Source organism: Hemibagrus wyckioides, linkage group LG05 (assembly GCF_019097595.1).
Source record: "Hemibagrus wyckioides isolate EC202008001 linkage group LG05, SWU_Hwy_1.0, whole genome shotgun sequence".
Taxonomy (NCBI): Eukaryota; Metazoa; Chordata; class Actinopteri; order Siluriformes; family Bagridae; genus Hemibagrus; species Hemibagrus wyckioides.
In genome coordinates, this window is record NC_080714.1 from 15,805,653 (window position 1) to 15,832,943 (window position 27,291).

The window sequence follows — 27,291 nt, forward strand, 5'->3', positions numbered from 1 at the left end:
TCTCGGGAACAACTGATGGGACAGATAACGCGGATCAGTGCAGCCAGTGGAGTGGCTAACAAGCGGCCATTAGATGTTCTTTTCATGCACGCTGCGGAAGGGGACTGACGGCCAGAAAGACACTTGGAGGTGGGGGTAGGCTAGTGGAGAAGGGGGGAAATTCAGCAAAGTAACTTTTCAGGTCTGCATCATTGTTTGCCGTTAAGAGCCATGGCCTTTGTCCCGGGGAGCTAGAGTAGAGGAAGGTGAGGCAGGGAAAACTGGAGATAAGTAATTCTGATTCATGCTCCACTACTCCTGCAGGAGCCAGTGGGGACAGAGGGACAGAGAAAAACAGAGAGCAAGAGAGCGAGCGAGTCAGAGACACAGTGGCGGCTTTGTGACAGCAACGGCCCCCTGGTTGAGAGTGGAGAGAGAGAGCAAAAGAAAGAGAGCAGGAATCCATTGGTGGTGTAAGAAAAAAAGTCTCAGAAAGGTGGACATGCTTGGGAAGATTCAAAGTGCACCTCGAGGATACTAATATTGTTGGCAGAGAGACCTGAGCACTCAGAGGTGGAAAGAGATAGTGAAGGTCAAAGAAAAGGGGGTGGGCAGAGTGGACAGATGAAGGTACCAGGCTTGGCTAAATATGTGAGCTTATGTTACAAGCAAGCAATATATTTTTTCATGGTGTGTCAGATGTAGATAAAAGAGAGAGTAGATTTGTACTATATCCTGCTTTATTCACTGAACAGATAATCACACCTCTCAGGTGCTAGCAGGAAACTGTCGTTCTATATATAGATGCAGTGACAATACTACTTAGAAATGAATGCACTGTACAAGGATAAGTATCATTTTATGCATGGACAGGTCATCACATTATACTGTGTAGTGACATTATTATAAACATCCATTAAGTTCTTTTCATATATAATAGTACCAGGAAGTCATGGCTTACGTTGGCATCTGACTTATGACACTGTCTAAGCATAATAATGATTATCTGAGGTGTATTGCATTTCAGAGGAAGGTTATTGTTACCACTGATGGACTTCAATCCAAACAACTATTGTGTTTATAAAGATAAATCAATCACTTTATAAACCTGTTAGTGCATGCAGACTTCTTTGGCAGTGAAAGCAACTGACTGAGAGACAAAGATCGATCACACGCACAGGGGGACCTCTGGAAGCCATGACGGGAGGCCACGCTGAGAGAGGTCATGTCAGACATCGGCCCCCACAGTGGGCTGAACCTCCTCCGCTGTGGCTGTCACCACCCCCCTGCGGTGCTCGTCCCTCTATGACCAACCCCACCAGTCCGCATCAGTGGGAGGGTGGTGAGGGGACTCATCTCTCATCACCCCCCTGTCCGTCTGACTGCAGGTCTCATCCATCCCTGATCTTGTCAGGATTGTCTGCTTCACACTCTCTTATGGCTGATTCATGGTTTGAATAGACCTGAATGTGCATGAGTGATCCTGTCATATTATTATCCAATTTCTTTGTTAAATCACACTTGAGTCAGTGCCTTTTGAAATCCAGAAAGTTTTCATTTTGAAATGGAGGCAGTTCTAAAATGTAGCCATTAAATAATAGCTTTGTATAAATTATACCTATTACTGTCACATTGCTAATTTGAGTGTCGCATGATTGAGTAGTCAGTCAAGTGATTGCATTCTCTGGTGTCTAATATCCTGTGAAAAGTAATTACCAGCTTTTATATTTAGCCCAGTCTTTATATTTAACAAAACCATTCCTATTACACTGTGAAAAGTAAACTAATAAGCGTTAATGGTTAGAATACAAATTCAGAGAGCTAATTCACATGCTCAGTTAAATTTATGTACTCCCAAATCTTTCATGGTTAATATAACCTTTATCAGTATAACTAATATAATGATAATTAGAGCAATTACTCATATATTGACATCTTAGTTTTGAATCAAATCTTTCCATCTTTCATTCCTTGGGAATTCCCACAGTATATAAGCATCGGTATGACACAAAGAGGAGACCTAGTGAGGAGGTGCACATTCTCTTCCCACACTGCCTTTTACCCCTGGAGATTGTCAGATCCCCCACATCAACCATAGCAGCCCCCTCCCTCCTCCTGCTCTCCTTCATTTCTGGTTCATTGTGGGCTGATTTAATTAAAGTCCCCAGCAGCACCATCCTGGGCCTCCGCCCCGCCAGGGTACGACCCATCACTGGACTGTAGGGAGTACCTTACTCTGCACACACATACAACATTCTCACACTTGGTGTGGACTCTCTCTGTCCTGACTGGGCAACATGAAGTCTACACACATGCACTCTTCTCACCTGCACTATTACATATTGTTTACTTCTTTGAGTATTCACACTGACAAATACTGTATAATAATATTGTGTTAGTTCCAAAAAATGTGATGCTTACAAATAATCATCATACTTGGTCAGTTAATTGATTGTACCTTATTTCATGCAGTCAGTACCACTGATATTGTACCAAAACAATCATTTTATTAATTGCTTAATTACACCAGTGTATCAGAATCTTTCATTAACATCATCATTAGTATCTATTTGTATTATCCATCATCATTTTTAACTCTGCCTTGACAGCTGTTAGGTAATGTATGATGGATGTATAGTGAGACAATAGCAATTAATTTTTTGATGATCTTGCTGCTAGATGGGGGCTGCATTGTGTTTTACAGAATGGGGGGGGGTGACATCCCAGACATGTTGCCACGGTGATAAGGTAGTGCCCGCCGCCGTCGGGTCTCGGACATGGAGCCATGGAGACTGGATAGTGTCACAATTGGAGACTGCAGACTGGATAGTGACACACTTAGGGACAAGAATAGAGAAAAAGTATTTAGTTCCCTTTTGGTAGCTTCCAAAACAATTCACATTATACTTTGCTCTTACTTGGCGCTGGTCCTACCTTGCTCCTGGAAGGTTTTTACAACTTTTGTTTTCTATTCACCTTGCTACTACAGTATCATGTGTAGCACCAGCTAACCATCAGGAAAAAGTACTAGTCTCAAGATTTGATTATTTATTTACTATCATTACATTATCCAGCATAATGTGAAATAACTTCATTTTCAAAAGTACATGACAACATGATCATGTTAAAAACGTTCCAGACTAAATATTATTCAGAACATTTTTACATGTACACAACAGAGCTACACTGAGGATGTTAAATGAATTATTTCTTTTTGCAAAAGCCTACTGTGTACATGTGTAATATCAGCAAAAACAATCTGAATTAACTCACAGAAAAAAAGCTTGATATGTAATTTTATAGCTATATATTTATTTAGATATTAGTATTAGGCTACAACCTTCATTCTCAAACTTATCTGGTGAATTAAGATGCAGAAAAGCCTAAGAGGGAGTCAAGATTTGGAGACCTGCTGTGAGAGGTCAGAAGTCTTATCAACCTTAGTGTCAGAGTGTCCATTGTCTACATGGCACTGGTGTAAGTTATAGGTGTCTCCATAGAGACAAGGAAGGGGCGACTGAGTGGCGGCAGCATAGGCCGGTTAGCACAACTAAGAACTATACACAGTGCTGAATATACTTTCTTGGCTCAAGTGCAGTTTGGCTCTGTTCATAATGCCAGTCATTACTCCAAAGATTTGTGCCAAAACAACTTTGGTTCCATATTTGGTTCCAAGAGCAAACATAAAAAAAATCAATCATAATTTACTGTCTAACAGCAATGGAGCATTTAATAATTTGCTTGCTTTTTAGTTATACTAACACGAGAGTAACATTTGTCAGGGTTAATATGGACTTATCTGGCTGATAAGAAATAATTGTTTTCTTTATAATTATTATCACTACTTATTTTTCTCAGGATCTTGGAAAAACAGGTCGAGTACAGAAGTACAGAACAATTGTGGGTTTTTTGCTTCTTTAAAATAATGACCTGAGAAATTAAGCATTTAAATGCATCAGAGATAGGCATGTATGATATTACGTCAATAACCTTAATGAAAAATTGGTTAAAAAAAATAATAATAATAAAATAAAAGTGTAAGAGAGTTCATCTTAATGTGTAACAACTTTTAAATGGCAGGCTATATATAGAAAAGACAAAGATAACAACTGCAAAAGAACCGTAGTTTCTAAAATATTGAATGTACTAGAAGGCTTGTCCATTTCTCAAACTCTGAGGCTGTGGTGACTGCTATCAAAAAGGCAGGAACCAGTAAAAGAAACAAATTTCAGTTCAGCATCCTGCATGAGTAGGAAATGAAGGCATCTTGCTTCTTTTCAAATTGTCCTGTTAAATTTAAGATGTCATCCATTGTCCTGTGACATACTGCAGAGGCCACCTCATACACCTTTGGCTTAGAAATTGTCTAACAGACCATAATACTAATAACATGTCAGTGCAGTGGATCCAGGATATGGTGCACACCAATCACGGAGTCCTAAGAGCATGCAAGGCCCACATACTTTTCTCAGGAGTGTTTCCTGGACTGCTAAGTCATAGTCCTCAGCTTGTCCTTCACTCAGGGACAAACCCACAGGAACAGATAAACTAGTCAAGTGTCTCAGAGAGACTGGCTTTAGTTTCAGCTGGTTTATGTGTTCTGATCTCACACTAAGGCTCCATATGTGCCTCTGAGGCATTACACTGCTCCTCCCTCCAGCCAGCAAGGGAAGTCATTGGTGGAACACCACTCCATCTGAGCTAAACCCTATCAAATGAAAAGCCTCACATCTCCAGTACGTTAGAGCTTGTACCTCTCTTGTTGGGTAAGAAATCACCTCTGAATGAAGCACTTGTGGTTTAGCCTCAAGTTTATAATCCAATTCTGGAAGTCTCTAGATTCCATGAGGCCCAATGCTACTGCTACTGCAGCTGCAGTCAGTTTTAGTGTCATCAGCAGAGAGCTTCCTCCATGAACTGTTTCTGAAAGCTTGATAATATCTGCTGCTTGGATTACAAAATGCCTACAGCTCTTAGTGAATCAAATTTTATGCCAAACCTTTGGTGCTAGGGAATTTTTTTCATCATGCTATTTTCTCCAAGCTCTTTTCACCAATACCACACTATGCATGAGGTGGACATGTTTTGCTTCCTGGTGAGGACACACAGGAGCTAGCCATTGAAGTATGACAGGATCCTAATGCCTCCACACACACTTTAAGAACACTCATGGTGCTAGAGTGAGGCCAAAGTTTTCTCAAACTTCAAAATTTACTTGAAGGTTCCCCCAAACTTGGGGAACTTCTTCTCCCTCTTTGTAGTCACAAGAAAGATGTTTAGCTCATGTCATCATCAAACTAAACAAATAAGTCATGGCACCACAAGACATGGCACCACTTTGCCAAAAAAAAATATCTTAGTAAATAAAAATATCTTGAATATAGTCAAAATTACAGCAAACCATATATGAGATTATTAAAATCACTAGACTGTAATTTTGACTAATTTCATACATAAAATAGGTATAGTATAGGTCTTTTGACAGATTTCTTTATAATTTCAAAAAATATTTCTAAAAAGAAGCTAAGTTATCTGCTAATAAAACAAGAAGGTTTGAAACCTGAAATGAGTAAAATGTCTAGAAATAGGTTTAATAATCTTGTATTTGTTTACTTGTAATATTATGTGGAATAGCAGTGAGCAAGTTCTACACAGTGTACGTAGTATTAGTCTGGGATTTGAAAAGTTGTATGCTATCCATTAATGATCAAAGTTGTCAGTGCTTTGAGGCAGGTAGATATCTAGTACACTTTTTTTTAAGAGTCTCATACAAAGTTTTGCAACATCTAAAAAGTAGATCTATGTCAGCTTAAATCTGTCAAATATAGTGTCAAAGTTGGGAATGAGGACTTTATGAACATCAACACATTTGTTAAAATGGATTGTATTGCTCTGCTCTTACTGCCCCTCTGAACAAGCCACTACTGAGTCTAGACAACTACAAACAATATCAACCTGTGGCCAAATATAAACTAAATAATATATAAGCACAATGTTATTTTTTATATGATCAATTGAATTAAGAATGGTCATGTTTGTGAGACATGGTCTGGCAAGGTGTGGTAATGCTTTGTTTAACAATGCAGCAGCACAGTTGTAGCCTTCAGAAAAGGTAAAGCAAACACTTGAAGTTACAATAAATGATGGAGACTTACCTGCCCTGATAAACAACCCTATGCAGTGAAAGATGCCTGGATTAGAAAGAAAAGTAACCTGATTACTGACACCGCCTTGTTTACAATTACATTACACACTAAAATGATCTGAACTCTCAGTGCTGCCTCCAGCACTGTATTTGTCAAGGTTCCAGCCTGGAACTATATATTTGGATCAGTGTTTCACCAGAGCCTGCATCACTTTAACTGATTTACTATAGTCTAGTTAATGCCTCTGCACTGATTACCTGACCATTTGCCTACCTCTGAGTTTGCCTTGTTGTTGTTTGTCTGTGACATTGATTTTAATGAAACCAAACAATCTGCACTTGCACTCATCTGTCCTTATAATACTACAAATTATACAGTATATTTGGCTAGGAATGTGTTTTCTAGAGCTAAAACGTCAAAGCAGCATCAAATTTGGACTAACTACACATACAAGAGGATGCTGTATAATGCAGCATTCTGTGAATGCATGTTTGCATGTTATTTTGACATACTGGTGAAGGGTTTACCCTTATACCCGTATTTATATTTCCAGTGATTAATTTGGTAAACAGTTGATTTATTCATTATTTTAGCAATAATGATTTTTGCTGTTTTTAATGAGGTGTTTTTATGCAACATGTGAAAAGATGTAGGTGTTATTGTATTATTAGGAAATGGTGTAGTCTGACATGTATATTACTGAATAAAATAAGTATGTAAGTAACACATTGAAATAATCTGCCATTCCATGTGGCAAACTGGTTCTCTGTCTCAGAATGCGCTTTACCTGCCACAGTTCATGTACTTGTGTTTGTGCCATTTTAGATTTTATACCATTTTGATATGCTCTTGTCTATGCTTAGTTTTTGTTTATGTTTAATTAATGTCTAGTTTAGTCTTTCCTCTCTAAATATGCTGACAAATTTGTTTTGTACTCTGGTTCTTTACAGATACTTGTTCAGTTTGTATCTTACTTTCAATTCAGTTTATGTTATTTGATTAAGTTGCATCTCCAAATGGGTTTCTTCATTTTCTAATTTGCTTTGTGTGTTTCTTTTTTAAGTGTCTTCCTTCAGCATTTAGCTTTACTTCTGTGTTTGAGGCTAGTTTTATTAAGTTTGCTTTGTTGCTTGACCTAACCTTGTTAACTTTCTTATCACTAGTAAAATTATGTAGATGTGCAGGTTAATTGACAAAAAAATATTTTGTGTACTTTTAACCTAATCCCAAGTGCCTCCCACTCCTTGCATTAGTGGACTACATGGTATACCCTAGTGGACTAGGGTATAAAGCAATGTGTAGTGCAAGGAAATTGGTGGTGGTGGTGGGGGGGGGGTCGGTTGTCTGCTTTCTGTTTTGTTTATTTATTATTTTTGGGTTTGTTTTATTGTCTTGTGACTGCTAGATAAAAAGGAGCTGCGGTCAAAGTGCAGGATCAGCTACAGTAGCATATCTAGAAAAGTTGAGGCTTTAGAGCTCATAGGCTTAAAATCTGAATGTTGTATGTAGTGTATCTGATCTATATCAAATTCATCTTTTGATCTCAAACCCAAATAACTTTAATATATAGCAAATGCAAAATAATTAGCCTTGTTGTTCTAATATTGTCATTTAGACTAAATTTAGTCATGTAGACTAAATGCTGTGGCTAAACTTTTAAGGAAAGCTACTCCTTTATAATCACAGTTATGGAGCACCTCAGTGGGAGGCTTTTGAAGTGTACAATAAGAGGTGCAGTGTACAAGTCCTTGAATGTGGCTAGTCCAAGACAGCCTGCATCTATCATGTCAGACTGTGGATCACAAGTACCATTAAACTAGCCATGGCACCACTCTATAGATGGCACCAGCCCATGTATGGTTGGATGGCATGATGAACAAATACTAAGTTTACTCTTTCACATTATGACACTACATTATGGTGAAAAAACAATTCAGCGATTTTATTAATGGCTTTAATGGGGATTTAGACAAGCCACTGTTCACCATGTCATGTTCTGGCTAGTATAAAGAATCACAAACAAACAGGTTAGTTACGTTTAATTAGATGAAGCATTATTCATATATATGTGCACTAAGTACTTATTACTGACACACTAATGATGCCCTAATAAGAATTTATGATATTGTATGGCAGGCGGCATGCCCTGTAGCTTTTTGTATACTAGAACTGAAGCACCCAATCTGCAGATGTTTGAGAAGTTTGACTGAATAACATCTCAGTTCTGGTGCTGGGTGATGTGTGGGTGAATACTGCAGAAGCTGCTTTGTTTTCTAGAGCCCTTCAAGCGTGCTGACATAAAAAAGCACTCTTTTCGAGGCATCAGTTTTGCATTTTGAATACAGAACAGCTAAAAATACTGTGCACATGCAGCTTTAAGTCACTGAATCCCAGTTCCTTCGATTCACCTGCCATACACATGCTTAAGCACCTTAAGGCCATGAGACTGCAATTGGTCCTCTGACTACCATCTTCCACCTTGTCAGTGTTGCTACATCACCCCTCCCAGTGTTGTACAGCAGCCATCTGAACACATTAGAGTATAATCATGAGATATGTCTTGTTTCTAATTACATGGTGCATGCTATCTGTGAAATTCTCACCGCACCTGGTTAGTTAGTAGGGGTGACAGAGAATGCTCATTATATAATTGTAATTCTGGGATTCCCATTTACCTCCTTGTGGTGTGGAACTGTGCTGGTTCAGCAAGAAGGTTCCAGGGAAAGATGGTTGTATGATAGTAGTCATGGTGGTCAAATTGGGTTCATAGACCATATGTAACTAGTGTTTAGCTAAAACATGGAGGACTGAGTTACAATTTTTAACAGAACACTTAGGGTTTCAGGGATTAACCAGCAAATCTAAATGACACCTGGGCAATAAGGATCGCAACAAGACTAAAAAAAAACTAAAACCACCTACAACAGAAAACAGGAGATACTAGGGGCTAATAGAGCAGAATATCATGAAATGAGAATTGTTTAAGGTTGTTTCTGGAATGACAGAAAGATAGTTTTTGTTTTTAAACATTTATTAATTTTGTAAATGGTAAACAGTGTATAATCACCAGCAGCTGCAAATAACAGGGTTAGGAATAAACATGATCAAAAAAAAAAAACCAACTTGCTTATAAACCTTGCAAATCACTGCTTTTATACACATTTAAGTTGCTGTTTAAGGTATGACACTTATTCTGTAAAACGAATGTCATTTAAAGACAGCTTCTTGGAAACTATCTAAATACATAAATATCAGGACAGCTTGTTCTTAGTAGCCAATTTTCCGATTTTGTCACAACAATATTTAAGAATAAAACAGTTCTATTTGCCTTCAATCTTGATAATAACTAGCACAGGCAAGCTAACAATAATTAACTACAGAATCATTTTTACTGAAAGAATAATTTCACACTAAATATAATTAATATTAAAAAGCATTGCTTGCCAGCTTTTGCAGATAGTATTGAGTCCAAGGTGTTGATGCAGAAAGTAGTAGAAAGCTTGTTCCCTATATCTCACCAGCACATCTGATGAACAGACAGTCCAAAGCAAAGTGCTCCATTCAGGACTTTCGAAGGAAAGTGTGTCACCTAGTGGACAAACTACTAATTTTTTCCCTCTTTCCTCTGCGTATACTTATGTTTCAAAACAAGTAACAGTAAATAATAACTGGATCTATTGACCTAGTTTTAATCCACAGAAGGTTAAAGTTAATCTTATCTTTGTCCTCCTGTGTTATAAGACTAGACATGTCATGAGATAGTGAGCATATTGAGACTATTATGCATTATGACTATATGGTCATGCATAATAGTTTGAATAATAATGAAGAGCAATTTACTTTCAAACCTGTCAGCTTTTGTTTATCACCAAAAACCAACACAAGCCTACCTTTTACCTGTGTTACATGCCCTGTGTGTACTTTAGAGTGGATTGTCAATTAAATTTGTAATGGGGACTAATTCTTTTGGGAGGTGTTGAAGGTTTTCTTGTAGGTGTTCCTAAATATCTGAAATATTTGAATAGATTACTCATTTACACAACAATGTTACAAACCATGATAGCAATATTCTTATAATTTTGTAATTTAGCCAAAACATTAACAAATATCATCCTGTTAGGCAGCCAAGATTTGACTACCGGGGCGCTACTGAGCTATATTAGACCATGATGCTGTAGACTTTGATGTTGATATAGAGTATAGATAAATATGAGAATCATACACTTACTATCCACATTATCAGTAACACCTGCAAACCTGATTATTCATGCAGCCAATCATGTGGCAGCAGCACAATGCATAAAAACATGCAGATACAGATCAAGAGCTTCAGTTAATGTTCACATCATACTTCAGAATGGTGAAATGTGAGATATCTGTGTCTTTAACTGTGACATGGTTGTTGGTGGCAGACAGGCTGGTTTTGAGTACTTCAGAAACTGCTGGTCTCCTGGGATTTTCACATAGAAATGTTTCTAGAATTTACACAAAGTGGAGTGAAAAACATCCTGTATCTGGAGGATCTGCAGGCTGAAATCTAAGGCTATCTGAAGTTGTCATGGGCAGAGACTCACCAAAACTAGACAGTTGAAGTCTACAACTGATATGTTTCATGTGTGTGTCTGTGATAGCCTCAGATTCCTGTTTTTGGCTGACTGGAGTGGAACCTGATGTCATCTTGTGCTGATGTAGCCCATTGACTTCAAGGTTTGATCTTTTGTGCATGCTGAGATGATTTTCTGACCTCTTTTATCAACTAGGTGTCTCCACCCACAGAGCTGTCACTCAGTCATTTTTTTTTGTTTTGTTTTTGCACTAATCTGTTTAAACTCTAGAGGCTCTTGTGTGTGAAAGTCCCAGAAGATCATCAGTTTCTAAAATATTCAAACCAGACCATCATGTCACTGGCAATCATGTCACGGTTAAATTAACAGAGATCACATTTTCCCCATTCTGATGTTTCATTTGAACATCAACTGAAGCTCTTGACCTGCATCTGCATGATTTTTTGCATGATCATGCTGCTGCCAAATGATCGACTCATTGGATAACTGCAGATATGAGCAGATGTACAGGTGTTCCTATAAAATGAGTATATCAAACAAACAGCTAATTTAATTTAAGTGTGAAAAGTGCACGTTAGACATCAGTAGACATGTAGTCATTTAGCCATCTTCTTCACCAATTAATTTTTGGACAATTGCTTCCAAGCCTGAAGGGGGACATGCCATTGAAAGTACATAATGCCTAACTCTTGACAGACTGCGTGTTTAAAAAAATAAAATAAAAAAAAGCTAACAATTTATTTTATCATGGAAAATTATTTTAGCTGCTTGCATACCAGTAATTTCCACATGCCACAACAGACCTTCTCAGCATCCCCCTACTCTGCCATTTCCACAGTAAGCAGGCTAATTATAAATTATATTTAATATTTTATAATTATATAAAATTTATATGTTATGGACATCATATATAATATAAATACTGGTATCAGGGAATATTAGTTCATCTTCAACCCTTATAACCACTAGTGTCAGTGACAATTACCCGGATATGTTGTGTACATATGCTCACATACTAAAACCTTAAAATGCATTTTTGCTATAAACAAATGTCATAAAGCAGTCTTTCCTTTTCTTCTTCTCACTTCATACACGTCAGACCAGATGTACAGAACACCATACGCTGCTATTTGCTTAACAGCTTGTGAATGGAAGATGTTGGCCTAAAGTTATCAATGGAACTACAGGTAACCTGTCCACTAAAGCTGGCAATAGACTCCTAAGATTCTGGCAATAGACTCCAACCTTTTGCTGCTGTGGGGCAAGTTTCCTTACAGTCAGGCAATACAGGCCTATATGGCATCTGGAAGAGTTTGCTTCACTGCTCTGTGTTGTTTGTTCAGTAGCAGCACTCCAACTTCTTTTTTTAATGGGTTTGGTTGATGGAGATCAGTGCTACCTCCTCCAAGCATTTATGTCCTCTGCTGTCTATCCAGAGAGGGTCATCCTGAGCTTATTAAGTTGGCTGGACTTCATTAATATGGGCATTGGGGTCTACAATGGCAAGCTGGGGTTAACACAGTCTGTTTTGATGTGTTAAACTAAACTCTGTGTGCCAGGTTTTTTGAACCTGCTGAAAATGATGTGCTGGAAAGAAGAGCTCAGTGTTCAGAATCATTAAAGCAGCATTGCCTTTAACCCAGTCCAGCATTCCCCATCTGCCAGTCACTGGGTGTGGAGAGTCCCACTCTCAGGCTCATATAAGCTACCTGCTACCTTTGCCAGTGGTCCCTGGAGAATCTTCCTCCTTGAGCAGATATGCTATACCAGTTTGAGGGGAAGATTTGACACCCCCAGCCAGGTTACCCCACAAGATGATCCATGACTGTGGACTGTAACCTAGTACTCTAGGAAACACTCCTGAACATGAGTCCCTAATACCTAAGCCTTGTATGGCTTCAGGTGCAAGATGTTCCATAAATGGTATGCACCGCAGTGACTGGAACTCGAGTACTGCCCAATTCCCAAAAAAGTCACCTTGAATACATTGTAAAAAAAAAAAAATTAGTAATTGATCTTGGATCTAGTCGCATTTATGTACAATTTCTTGTTAAAAGATGCAAATAACCCACATATACAGTATATACAATTATTAAGCCTATTCTAGGCATATTAAATTATTTTAATCTTTACATTTAATTTGCTTATTTTTAGAAATTAATGCTTAAAATATAAAACAATAAAACCTGCCAATAGAGCAACAAATAATTGTTTGAAGCTTAAAAATAGCAAAATATGTCTGGAAATAGGTTTATTCATTTTATATTTTTGTAATTTTATAATAAGATATAGAAGACAGTAAGGGTAGAATATAATAATAATAATAATAACAATAATAATAATAAATTCACTTGACTAGATTCAATATATTATCAGTTGCTAAGATGTGTTTTTTATTTATTTGTTTGTTTGTTTGTTTATTTATTTATTCATTCATTTATTCATATATTTATTTTGCAGTGTGCAAGAGTGTGGCAAGTCCCTTATGTATACTAAAGCTGAATTCCATCTCTCTGGGGACTCCACATCAGTCTGGAAGGGATTAGAAGCTTTATTTTTCACAATTAAGTTTTAAAATTAGCTTTGTGGCTCATTTCTCAATATAAATCAAACACTACATGTCCAAACAAACCTGGCTATATATGCTTGTTGAAATGCCCATTCCTGATTTTGTCCCCTGTTGCTGTTATAATAACCTTCACTCTTCTGGGAAGACTTTCCACTAGACTTTGGATTGTGGTTGTGGTCATTTGTTCATTTAGCCACAGGGTCATTAGTGTGGTTGGACACTGACATTGGGCATGGAGGTTTGGCACATTGTCAGCATTCCAGTTTTCAGAATAGCGTTCAGTGGGTTGATCAGGGCTTTGTGCTGCAGGCCACTCGGGTCATGGGCAGCCCAAGCTTATTGATGCACATGGGGAGTGAAAGGCTGGCCCGTGTGATCCGATCCAACAGACGAGCTACTGTTGCTCAAATTGCTGAAGTTAATGCTGGTTCTGACAGAAAGGTGTCAGAATACACAGAGCATGATGGGTCAGGACTGTTTTGGCAGCAAAAGGGGAACCAACACCAATATTAGGCAGGTGGTTATAATGTTATGCCTGATCGTGTATGCACAGCTTTGCTGTAGGTCTAGCTTTGCTTTTGTACAACAGCTTTTTAAACAAGAACTGCAAGAAAATCATATTTTATTTTATTTTGTTCTGTTTATTTTGCTCTGCTAGAGGAATTAGATCTTGAAGAATCTAGCTATCACCTTGGCTCACATTGATTTATACATTTAACATTTAGCAGATGCTTCTGTTAATTATTGTCCCTTCTTTTGTTGCAACTTCAGCTGACAATCCTTCACTTATATTTTAAGTTTTAAGTTATATTCCTGAAATTTACCATTTGGCATGTCCTCTGATGATGTCACCTACACTACAGTGTATGGTTTCGAATTAGGAGGTCGAATTTTATGGTGCGAACACAGATGATAGAGGAAATATAAGCATTCATGGAATGATGCTCAAACAATTATATAAGTGGGCCAGAACTAACTGCTGTACAATGCAACATAACGCCCGCCTATCTGTCTGTCTGTCTGTCTGTCTGTCTATCTATCTATCTATCTATCTATCTATCTATCTATCTATCTATCTATCTATCTATCTATCTATCTATCTATCTATCTATCTATCTGCCTGCCTGCCTGCCTGTCTGTCTGTCTATCTATCTATCTATCTATCTATCTATCTATCTATCTATCTATCTATCTATCTGTCTGTCTGTCCGTCTATCTGCCTGCCTGCCTGCCTATCTGTCTGTCTGCCTGCCTGCCTATCTATCTATCTATCTATCTATCTATCTATCTATCTATCTATCTATCTATCTATCTATCTGCCTGCCTGCCTGTATCTCTATCTGTCTGTCTATCTATCTGTCTGTCTGCCTGTCTGTCTATCTATCTATCTATCTATCTATCTATCTATCTATCTATCTATCTATCTATCTATCTATCTATCTATCTATCTATCTATACACTCACCTCTATCTATCTATCTATCTATCTATCTATCTATCTATCTATCTATCTATCTATCTATCTATCTATCTATCTATCTATCTATACACTCACCTCTATCTATCTATCTATCTATCTATCTATCTATCTATCTATCTATCTATCTATCTATCTATCTATCTATCTGACTGCCTGTATCTCTGTCTGTCTGTCTGTCTATCTTATCTTATATTTTTAAATACATGCAGTCTGCTAAGAACAAATCAGGCAACCTTCATGGTTTTCTGCTCCGCTGGTCTGGAATCAGGCTCTCAGTGAGCTCCTTGTTTCTATTGGTCAGTGAGACCTGAAGAGGAAATGACGCAGGCTTACTAGTGGCGGGAAATAACTCCAGTAACGCTGCCGGGTAGTTTTCTTTTTCGGGGCTGTTGAGTTTTTTCCCCTGGAGAGACTTTGTGGCTTTTTAGCGTTAAACTGTTAGACTCGTGTTTTTTCTGGCATGGATAAAGCTTTAGTGACGTACTTTGTATTGTAGTGGAAACTCTGGAGTGTTTTTCTGCTTCCTGTGTTCGTCAGAGTGGTGTTATATACCCGGCAAAATCTGCGTTAAAGCTTTTTCCCCCGGTGTCTAGTGGCTGGAAATATAGCGATGAGTAGTTTATTCAACCTTGAGCGGTTCCGTTATCAGAAAGAGAAGACGGGTGAAAATCTCTCGTCCTCGGTCAGTTCACCCAAACAAGAGCAGCGCAGACTGGTCAACAACTGTAACTCGGATAAGGAGAATTACCCGGGTAAGTGTTTACAGTGGAGCGGTGATGGAGCTAGCGGACAGGAAGCAACACTTACTCTGTATAGCAGACTGTTAGCATCTGCACTGCTAATAGCGGCTGTTCTTAATGATGTAGGTGAATGAGCCTTTATTTCTGTATGTGTCTATAGAACGCCGAGTGAAACCTGATGGCAGACGAGGAAGAGGGAAAATCCCACGCCATGCCCTGGAGGATGTGTCCTCTGATGATGAGGCCTGTAAGAAGGCAAGGTGAGTTGATCTGTTTTATAAAGGTTAGCAAGAAGATGCAATGCGTTAAACAAAAACAAGAGACCACTGCCCAAGCTCCAGATTTAAACCCTATCGAAAACCTCTGGAATGTCATCAAGAGGAAGATGGATGGTCACAAACCATCAAGCAAAGCTGAGCTGTTTGCTTTTGTTGCATAAAGAGTGGTATAAAGTTCCCCAACAGCAATGTGAAAAACTGGTGGAGATCATGGAGCCAAAACGCATGCAGATCGGGGTTATTCCACCAAATACTGATTTCTTAATGTTATTTAGCCAAAGCATTAACAATCAGTTTACAAATCATTTGCATTTTGTTTTATTTGAGTTATTAAAGCTCTGCAAATACTGCATGATCTTGGGTTATTTTGATGTGATGTCATTTCCTTTTAATATACACTGTAAATAACAATAGTTTTATTCTGAATTTAGGAGAAATATTGTCAGCAGTTCACAAAAAATGAAACAAAACTGTTCATCTCACCAATACATGCACCTGTAAGAAAAAAAACATAAGAAACTGATTATTTTGCAGTGGTCTCTTATTTTTATCGTCACTTGTATATATTTTGATCGTTTATATTTTCTGCTGATTGATAGATAGATGGATAGATGGATGGATGGATGGATAGATAAATAGATAGATACAACTTTATTGTCATTGCAAAGTACAGGTACATAGCAATGAAATGCTGTTTCGCATCTACCAGAAGTGCAAATAGTAGAAATTGTGCAAATGTGCAGGTAAATATGTACATCAATAAATAAGGCTATGTTAGAGTGTGCATAGAAAGGTATGTGCAGGTAGTATTTACAGCAGATAAAGTGAAAGGTGTAATTATAATTGTGCTGAATGTGTGTGCATTATGTACAATGTATGTACTACAGTGAATATACAGATAGTATATGGTATGTATAATTAAAGTGTATATATAAATGTGTGTGTGTGTGTGTGTGTGTGTATGTATGTATGTATGTATATTTATATATATATATATATATATATATATATATATATATATATATATATATATATATATATATATATATATATATATATATATAAATATATATATATATATAAATAAATAAATAAATAAAATATATATATAAATAAATAAATAAATAAATAAATAAATAAATAATATATAAATAATATATATATGTATGTATGTATATGTCTGTCTGTCTAAACACTAAGGTTTTGAGTCTTTAATGTTCAAAATTTTACACGATGGACTTAGATATGCGTCCCATACACACAACAAAATGCTAATTATTTTCCAACACTTGAATCAAAATCATTTCGATCAACATGATTTAAAGTTGTTCAGAAAAGCTCGACAGTTCTTAAAACGTTTTTGGGATAAATAAGTAAGCATCAAAGCTCCTATAGAAAATTCATAAAAGATGCTCGATGAAATGTAAAGTCTGGAGAAAAGCTGCTTAATTCCCATGCAAATGCATCTTTGAGCCAGTTTTTCAGACACACATACATACATGGGAGATTACAGATAATCAAACCTAATCACAATTGCAGAGATTAGCCCTACACATAGAGGATATCAAGCATTGTAGGTTTCATGCCTCCTGCAATGCCTTTCGTTATTTAACTCCTCATTAAGCAGCATGATGTTTACAATGTATACCAAAAACATCCAGTCAAAACATTTTAATTGAATATGATCGCATACATAAGAATATAATGACCAATTTTCCCTAGCCCGTCATCATCTTACTCAGTTTTATACAGATCTACTGCATGCAGCACATACAGTATTTGAATTTGTCACACTGCTATTGATGCCGTTTTGTTGATGGCACAAAATGATTGTAAACTTGTATGTGGGACCCAATTAGGGAAAAAGTGCTATGTTTATTGCATTTTAGTTTATTCAGCAATCATACTTCCATGTGGCACAGATCTCTCTCTACAGATATCATTTTCCCAATACAGTGTTTTGTAATTCAGTACAAAGTGTTTTAAGGGTATATGTATAAAACTATAAAGGGTTTTTCATTTTGTTTGCATAAAAGTGACTAAAATATGCTTGTGGTTTAGGGTTCCTACAATACACTCGTCAGCGTGGAATACCAAGGGGTGTGAAAAGCAGACAGATCTTGAGATGGATGAAAAACTGACCAAGCTTCTGGAAATGTTCCCTCAGAGGAACAGAAGTGAATTGCTGGAGGTAAATTTGGATCAATTTTTGCAGGGCTTTGAGTTCTAGTATTGTTTGTGCTTGGTAATATGTGATTCAGTTATGTTGTCTACATAAGAATAGGGTTTCGAAGAACTTGGTAGTGGTGGGAGTTTTTCCCAGAGTAACTGAAATACCAAAACAGTTTATGCACAAAAACTGAATTGCATAATCTAGCCTGATGAGTTGATTTAGGTTGGCAAGCATGCTTCATCACTCCTCACATCCCTGTTCTACTAGACATTAGCATGAACATGTTGCCCACGAAGGTAGGCACATTACCAAAACTTCTCATCTTCCACTGAAATGTGGATTGTAACAAGGAAAATGATTTGTATCAGGTGTGCTGCACAAGTGTGTTACATGTAGAAGTTTGAGATGGGGAAAGGAAGAACAAAAGATAACCATCTACCCTGCTGAAAGACTTACCATAGCTCCATTCTTTAGACTTTAGCTTGGACATAGGGCTATCATGGTCACTTGTTTGCCTAAAAGAGCAGCGCACACTGAGGTAATGATAGTATCTACATCAACATCCAGCTTTACTAATGCCTTAAGAAGATTTGCACTCTGCCATTGATTATTTTACAATGACAGTACACCATGTCTTTTTATTCTTTATAGACCACAAACAAGTAGCAGCACCATAAGTGCAACAAAACTAAGATTATTATTGTTAAATGCCAACCGTGTAAACTAGTTGCTAACCTGGATGTTTCTTGGCAGCAGAGCAGTTTGGTAGGAAAAGGTGAACTGGAAAACATTTAAAACGGCACAGTCATTGTTCGCTTTCCAGCAAATCAGCTATTGATTTAACATTTATACTCAGCTTTCAATGTGAATCTGATGCAGCTTTTAGTTTGAATTTCTTGTATTTTTCCAGCACATTGATTCACTGGCAGACAAAGTGGCATTACTTCGTCCTATAGCGCCAATGATAATTATGTAATGACTAGCAGCACTCAAGGTGGAAAATGCCAATGACTTGTTTTTTTTTTTTTTTTCTTTTCCTGAAAGACACTAACTTTGAGGTTACTGTTTCTACTGATTTAATAATAATAAGCTAACTACACGCTATTGAAATAATAAATGCCCTCGGATGCAAGTATGGCATGTTTTGTAATACAAATCTTTTAATTTGTGTTAAAATATGGCTGACTTTTATAATAAACAAAAAGATACTATCAGATACAACAGTTTATACCACAGCATGGATGAATGCTCGACTCAGAAAGCGTGCATTATTTTTGCATAACGGTAGTTCCGGCTGTTGCAAAAGGATGTTACTAAGCACATACAACTGCATAATCCGTAAATAGCTCCTTACAGGAAAAAGGTCACCCAATCAATCATAGGTTTTACTTTACAAGTTAAAACACCCCCTTCCACCCTTTTTAAAGCTAGTTTATTAGGTTAGTCTGCTGTACAAGTCCCTGTGTAAGTTACTATGGAAACAAGAGTATACTAGAATATGCACATTAATATTAACCATATATCTTCCATGTTAGTCAGAACTGCTTTCAGAGCCATGCTTCTATTCGAAAACCTTAATCGCTATATGAAACCATGAAAGATAAGTTAATTACATATAAGCTGGACTTGTCAAAATGCACCAGGACGAGACAATTTTTGCATTCAGGTTGCATTACTTTTAAGCTTTGTTAAATGTTATGTAACAGGTGGTGAAGAGTACCAGCACGCTGGAGGGAGCTGTAGCATATTGTCTGGTGGCCTACAAAGATAAAGGTATAGACTCAATCTATTAATTAGATCAGACGTTACATCAGAAAGCTCTAATTCATCAATTTTTCATGTAACTCTCAAAGTAGGCTAACAGAAATGCATATAATATTGTAAAGCTAGTTATCTCTGGTGTTATTGATATGACAGATTTATCCAAGACAAAAGGAAGCACCACACATGGTGATGATGCTGAGATACAGCCAAAGAAGCGAAGGAAAACTGTGGTAATCTTTAACATTGTGTATTTTTTTTGCTCGATTTGGACAATTTTTAAATAAATAATTGTCATCTGTGGATGTGTGTTTGATAACTCAGTTTGCGTGTTTTTTTTTGTTGTTTTTTTAAGGAGCCAGCTTTTGAGCCAGAGTCTGAAGAGGAGAATGATGAGCCAAACAGAGAAAAACAAGATGCTATGGTTTGCAAACTAAAAAAGAAATTTCCAGAAATGGGTAAAGAGGTGGGTTAAAATTGTTGCTTTAGAAGGCAGTGCTAGAGTATGTATTTGGGCTGTGTATGATGTGTGTGTTTGTTTGTTTGTTTATTTATTTATTTATTTATTTATTTAAAACAGGTACTGAGAGATGTTCTGAGAGAGCATGAGTGGGATTTTAAAAATGCCTTGGGATCATTGCTCATGTTTTCTTCAGAATCTGGTAAGAGTGAAATATTTTTGGACCATGTTGGTTAGTCGTGTTGTACCAAAAATTCAAAAATTTCCATACAATATGCTGGTGTCAAGATGCAATCCATTTTTTTCAGTCTTGTAAATAAGCATTGCCTGAATGTGTCTCAGGTTTCCATTCACAATATGTTAAAATATTGTAAAAGTACAATTATTGAGACTAGTTTGACAGACTAGTTTTGTCTGATCTATTTATCCGGGACAGACTGCCTAAGCAGGGGCATCATGCACCTACTTTTTTTTTTTTTTTTTTTTTTTTAAGGGAGCACAACACACAAACAGGCTGTTGGTAGGCAAATAGATTTTTGAACCATCATCTTTATACACTGCGAGGGTAAATTGCGCATTACCTCTGCGTTTGCAAGTAAGTTTTGTAATCTTTTGTGGTACATGGGGTTTTTGCTAACAACACTTTAATTCTTCAGCAAAAAAAAAAAAATTGTGCGGCTACAAGCCCGTGACCGCATGCAGATGCTGAGTAATGTGAATTACTACTACATAAACAGCGAAGCAACACCTGCCACCTATTGAAGTGTTAGGCTTATGTGTGATCAAGGCAGCAAAAACAGAGAACTGCTAATATCTTTAATATAAAATTAAGCATGCAGTCTGAATGGGCATGACACTGCTCAGAAGATTTAACACACTGCAGTATCTAACTGCTGACTGTAACTACTGCTGTTTTTCTCAGGCATTATATGCTAACACACTTGCCACTTGCCTAACTGTGTGTTTATCTCATAATTTAAGATATTTCAGAAGTTATTAGTTATTTTTATAGTAAATGTCAAAACCTTTAACAGTATCATATATTTATGAATGAGTACTCTACTTCATGATGCAGGTTGTTGAGTGTTTCTGATCCCCACATGTTTCAAAGTGTGAGCTTTGTGTCAAATAATGTTTTTCCAGCCATAAAATTTATCTTCAGATTTATTGACTAGCACTTAAAATTGTGAGCAGTGATATTTTAAAAGATGTTGGTGTGTGTTTGTTTTTTTTTTTCTACCTCTGTAGACTCTAGCCCTGGAGCAATCGAGAAGACAACGCCAAAACTGTCAAGTAATTCAAAACCTTCAAAGAGCAGACAAGAGAGCAGTGAAGAAGAGAAGCAAAAGCCAGATTCTTCTAGTCTGACAAGGTGGCTATCAGCTGTATCAAGTAAATCTCCTTCAAGACCACAGACCCCCTCTGATAGATCGACCTCAAGAGAAAGTGAAACAGTTAGTCATAAGTCTGAAAGAGCAAAAACGGAGAAGATAAAACCCAAACAAATCAAAGACTCTGATGACTCTGAGCTTGATAGCGAGGCTGAGGAGGATTCTGATTCTGAATTTGACCTGGAAGGTGAGGACAGTAGCTTTGATCCTGGGGTCCAGGAGCAGATATTGCAGTTTTTCCAGGAGGCTTCAGTGGATGAACTGACTTTGATATCTGGCTGCTCATTGAAAAAAGCCCAGAAGATTATTTCATTGAGACCATTTAACACATGGAAAGATGTGGTAAGGGTTTGTTTATGTATGTATGTATTTATTTATTTTGAAAAAAAGATGCTTTTCTATAGAGTAGCTTTTATAACCAGGTTGTCTGATATATTGAAACTGAAACTGTTTTCCGTTCTTGTAGTGCTTGTTTCACCTCTAAAGTGCAGTGCTGTCCAGTGTATACTTGGACAAAATGACCACATTTTATTTTTAGCTTTTGCAGTGCTCTTCACATAGAGTTAAAACTCTTTCATTTATTTGTAAGAGAAGATTTGAGGTCCTCTGAAATTGCCATCAATTAATACAGCTTAATATTGGTTTCCTATGGTCATAGACTAACGATACAATCAGTCAAACAATATAAGGGAGACAATGCAAGAAAAGCACACAGACAACAGATGATTTTTTGGTACTAATTTATGTAGGTCAGACTTTAAGCCCCTTTATTTTATTAAGACATTTTTTGGGTGATGGTGGGATACTTTCTCATGTATCAGATGTGCTGGGACAGGGCAAATATGTGATTTTAGAATTACGTAAGGAAATACTGAACAATAGGCTTTTAATGGTCAGTATTCTTTGCTTGTGTGACTCTGCTGTTATCTTCCCCCCCAGAATGAGCAGTTCTATAAGGATAATGGCTTGTCTATGGAGTTGGTACACGGTTGTAGGAACGTGCTGAGGGAAAGACAAGTACTGAAGCAGCTCATGAACAAGTGTGAGGGCATAGCCAGGAAGATGACTAAAGACATATCCCAGGTTATAGAAAATGGCATGGGTTCCATGAAACAGCCAACCTCCCTCAACAGCAAGTGAGCTTTCATTTACTATATACTTCTTGTGGAAATGGCACATAAAATGATTTACAAAATGACACTAAAATGTGATTTACAGGCTTTTCAGTTAGGATGAATGGCATTTCCATGATAAATATTATAAATATTTATAAATATAGATATATAATTAAATAAAAGTTAATAATTAGAAGCTAGTCCGAGTCGTAAATGTAGTACCTGGCTAGCCATCCACAACAATGTTTCTGTATCAGTAATAGATGTATTGCAGATGCATTATTGTTTGTGTAATGTGAAATCATTTATTTACTAATTGTTAATTACTTTTGTATTACTCAGGTTAAAATTACAACCATATCAGCTGATAGGCTTGAAGTGGCTTATTCTCTTACACCAACACAATCTTAGTGGGATCCTGGCTGATGAGATGGTGAGTTTATACTTTCATTTTCTTTTGTGACCTTACTGTACTTTATAATTTCAAGCAAGTATAAGCAAATTATCCAAGTGTATGTAACGATAGGTGGAATAATCCTGTTCAATTTAAAGTCACCTTTCTGGGTTTGCTAAAATGAAGTGAAGGTTACATCCTGCTGGATGTTGGGAGTTTACTTTCAATAAATGAATAAATCAGCACAAATTGTACAATGATTCTTCTGAATTCTGCATCTCAAGGTTGGCAAAGATGCAAAAGCCCTTTTATAATCTGTTTCTTTTTTTCTTCTTTTCCTTCAGGGCTTAGGAAAGACAATTCAGGCAATTTCTTTTTTGGCTCATCTTTATCAGAAGGGGATTAAAGGCCCTCATCTTATCACTGTACCCTCTTCCACAGTGGGTAAGACCAACGCACACATCTATCTTTCTATCTCCATCTCTCTATCAAAATAAATAAAAATAATAATTTGCAAGGCATCTATCAGCTGACACAAAACTGCAGGATGTTATTTGTATCTGTATTGTGGTGCCTTAGCTCAGTTTTTTTTTATCAGCATATTTGAAGTAAACTTTCTCTCCCTTCAGATAACTGGGTAAGAGAGTTAGAGCTGTGGTGTCCCAGCCTGAAGGTCATTGTTTATTATGGTGGGTAAATTACTATAATTCTATATTCTTTCATTCCTTAAAGTTTAATAAGCAATAAAATTTAAACTCTGCTTATAAAAGACCTTGTGTTTCACACTGGTATTTATCATCAGTGGTAGCATTGTTTTACATTTATGTCTTTTCTATGTAGGCTCTGTAGAGGACCGTAAATACCTCCGCCACGATATTCTCAACAACCAAGTGGAATTCAATGTTATTGTCTCTACGTAAGTTTGTGGAAAAAAATTGTGATCTCACCTTCACCTTTACTGGACATTATTTATGACCTTGGTATTGTTGAGGAATTGTGTGGTTTTAGTGCCATGTAATGTTCTGTGAATGTTTTTGTTCCTTTTGCAGATATAACTTAACAATAGGCAATGAAAATGACCGCAGTCTCTTTCGCAAGTTGAAGTTGCAGTGTGCTGTGTTTGATGAGGGTCACATGTTGAAAAACATGAACTCACTACGCTACCGCCATCTCATGGCCATCAATGTTAGTGCAGTTTGATATGGCATAAGGAATTGACATAACTTGTGTTTTAAATATTTTTCAAATATTTTCCACAAGCATTTCAATTTGGATGAAACTAGTTTGAAATGTTTGTTTTCTCTAGGCTGAACAGAGATTGTTGCTCACTGGAACACCTTTACAAAACAACCTACTGGAACTTATATCTCTGCTCAACTTCATTATGCCCTCCATGTTCTCCAGCAGCACTTCACAGATTTCCAAGATGTTCTCCACGGTAGGGCAAATGCGAGAAATGGGATGGTTTTTTTTGTAGGTTTGCAAGTTTAAAGGTTTAGTTTTAAGTTTAAAGAACCAGTAGCCTGTCTTGTGGTGTTAAGTTGTTTTTTTTTGTTGTTTTTTTATAGTATGTGACCGATGAAATTTTGCGAATGCCATAGTAATCAATTTTCTAGTTAATGGGACCATAGCATGAATCTGAAAACTACTTCATTTAGATGAGGAATGATTAATCCATTAAATACAATATTTGCATTATTTTTTTTTGCTGCCTTCCTGTTTATATTTGCTTTTGTTTGCAGTAATGTGCTTTATAGTCTGAATAATAAAGTAGTCTTCATTCACAATATTCCTCATGCTATTGTCTGTTAGAAATCATCAGAAGAGGAAAGTAGTTTCCATAAAGAAAGAATTGCACAAGCCAAACTCATCATGAAGCCCTTCATCTTGAGACGGGTCAAGAGTGAGGTAATGACTCTGAATTTAGAATAAAAACCTGGTGTTGCCAAAACTTAAAGCACAGGAACGTTTAAAAAGTAATCTGTGTAATTACATAGGTGCTGAAAGAACTACCTCCCAAGGTGGAGAAGATCGAAATGTGTCCCATGAGTGATGCTCAGCAGCAACTCTATGATGGTCTCTTTCGTAGGCTCAAGAACACTGCTAATGGAGAGAGTATGTGTTTAACATAAATTGTGCATATTTTACATAAAACATAATCTCAAAGTACATATTTACATGTTATAAAAAAATGAAGCTAATATAGTAATCACTTCTTTGTCTAGTGCACATCAGCACAAAGAAAAACTATCCATAAATACACCTGCATCTGTGTTTTCAGAGCGAGAGCTGTGTAATGTGATGATGCAGCTAAGAAAAATGGCCAACCATCCACTGTTACACCGGCAGTACTATACTACAGAGAAGCTTGCAGCCATGAGCCGAGCCATGCTGAAGGTCAGCACCTGGTAATTGTGTTAGAGGGAATAGTGGTATGTGGATAGTTTAAAACGATGCTGATTATCTATTGTGTATTTTTATTTATTAGGTTAATTTCATTTCAAGGCTAAGAAAAGGCATAGCGAATTTAGTAATTATCATATAGTGAGTAAATGAATGGCAGCATAATGTTCAATTATTTTAAGTCTTGGGAGAAGGTAACACCGTCCACTAATCTGGTGAGGCTCTCATTGCTCTTCTAATTGTGATTTGCTTTGTTATTTAGGAACCAACACATTTTGATGCAGACCCTGCACTGATCCAGGAAGACATGGAGGTGATGTCAGACTTCGAGCTGCATAACCTTTGTAAGGAATACAGCTCCATCTCCAAGTTTCAGCTGGAAAAAGAGCTCCTTCTGGACTCCGGAAAGTTTTCACTGCTCACCAAGTTATTAGCCAAGCTCAAGGAGCAGGTAATGTGGGACATTGAAATTTAAATAAGGGTCCTTCTGTGGCCTGCTCATTTGTAGACCATTTCATTTTAGCTGGCCACTCTGATATAAAACATTTGTTCTGCTCAGGGTGACAGAGTAGTGCTCTTTAGCCAGTTCACCATGGTACTGGACATTGTGGAGATTCTGCTAAAACACCTCGGTCACCAGTATGTTCGGCTGGATGGCTCTACTCCTATGGCAGAAAGGTTAGTATGCATGTTGCTCACCATATATAACTTTTTTTTTTTCATACATCAGTTTCCCTTATGGGTTAATTCTTCTTTCTCATCACAATGTCATTTTTGGCAATTTCCCCCTTTTTGTCTAGAATTGGCCTCATAGACAAATACAACACAGACCCTGAAATATTTGTCTTCCTTCTGTCAACTCGTGCTGGTGGCCAGGGGATCAACCTCGCCTCTGCTAATGTGGTGATTCTTCATGATATTGACTGCAATCCTTTCAATGACAAACAAGCAGAGGACCGCTGTCATCGAATGGGGCAGCGCAGGTTAGTAGAGTATGGACATGAATCAAAGCAAGATTGCATGTTGTACTGGTTGTCTCTGATTTTGTTTCAGGTTCATTATGTCCTTGCTGAATGCTGTTACTAATCATGATCGAGACAAATGTAAAAGAGAAGTGGACTGGTAATTTAGGAAAGCTGTTTAAAAATGTAAAAAATAATACATAAATATATTTAAAAAATTTGACCATGTGAAGATTTTTTCCAAGCTGCTGCACAAACATACCAGAAATGTTTAGATCACTTTGTATTTATGCTACAGTGTTGCCTATTTACAGGGCTGTGCAGGTTATAAAACTGATTAGTAAAGATTCCATTGAGGCCTGCATGCTTCGCCTAGGGCAGGAGAAACTCAAACTTGAACAAGACATGACTACTGATGATGGTGAGCACAAGCCATAGAAAATACTCTGTGCAATTGTTAACCACTTGTTTCAGTGAACAGCAGTAATTAAGCCATTTTTTTCCCTCCTAGGTGAAGAGGGCTCCATGTCAGAGGATGTGGCTGAGCTGTTAAAAGTATCACTGGGCCTTTGACCAAAGTGATAAGTATAGAAAATGCACCACTGCTAAATGGCTGACTCAGTAAAAACACTGACTACACATGCACTTGATTGCCATATAGTCAGTAACAACTTCATAGTTCTCACAGTTTACTTGAGGTAAACTATTCTGTTTTGTCTCATATCCTCATTTTGGCTCATGTTGAAAGTATGCCCAGTTGAATCCCAGCACTGCCCAGTTGAATCCAGCTTCAGGGTTATGATGGCAATGTTTGTGCCAGTAGCTTATTAGTCTTTTTTTTTTTTGGATTAACTGTACTATAGCCGTCTGTGTTGT

At 37.1% G+C, this 27,291-nt stretch overlaps 1 protein-coding gene across 1 annotated transcript; it reads left to right on the top strand.

Moving 5' to 3' along the window:
• Positions 1-15,082: 15,082 nt before the first annotated feature.
• smarcad1a (SWI/SNF-related, matrix-associated actin-dependent regulator of chromatin, subfamily a, containing DEAD/H box 1 a) lies at positions 15,083-27,278 on the top strand. The gene is made up of 23 exons (XM_058390289.1): positions 15,083-15,490; positions 15,639-15,738; positions 17,818-17,947; positions 19,636-19,702; positions 19,847-19,923; positions 20,046-20,156; positions 20,271-20,352; positions 21,399-21,883; positions 22,481-22,677; positions 22,999-23,089; positions 23,395-23,494; positions 23,680-23,739; positions 23,891-23,966; positions 24,100-24,235; positions 24,357-24,488; positions 24,863-24,958; positions 25,048-25,165; positions 25,332-25,447; positions 25,716-25,904; positions 26,013-26,131; positions 26,254-26,436; positions 26,730-26,836; positions 26,927-27,278. The coding sequence occupies exons 1-23, from the start codon at positions 15,349-15,351 to the stop codon at positions 26,986-26,988; spliced, it is 2,976 nt and encodes a 991-aa protein (XP_058246272.1). The 5' UTR covers positions 15,083-15,348; the 3' UTR covers positions 26,989-27,278.
• The last annotated feature ends 13 nt before the right edge of the window (positions 27,279-27,291 follow it).

Coding starts and splice junctions, on each gene's coding strand:
- smarcad1a (XM_058390289.1), top strand. CDS start 15,349: ATGAGTAGTTTATTCAACCTTGAGCGGTTCCGTTATCAGAAAGAGAAG. Junction 19,703..19,846: donor GGTGGCCTACAAAGATAAAG/GTATAGACTCAA, acceptor TTGATATGACAG/ATTTATCCAAGACAAAAGGA. Junction 26,437..26,729: donor CATCGAATGGGGCAGCGCAG/GTTAGTAGAGTA, acceptor GCCTATTTACAG/GGCTGTGCAGGTTATAAAAC.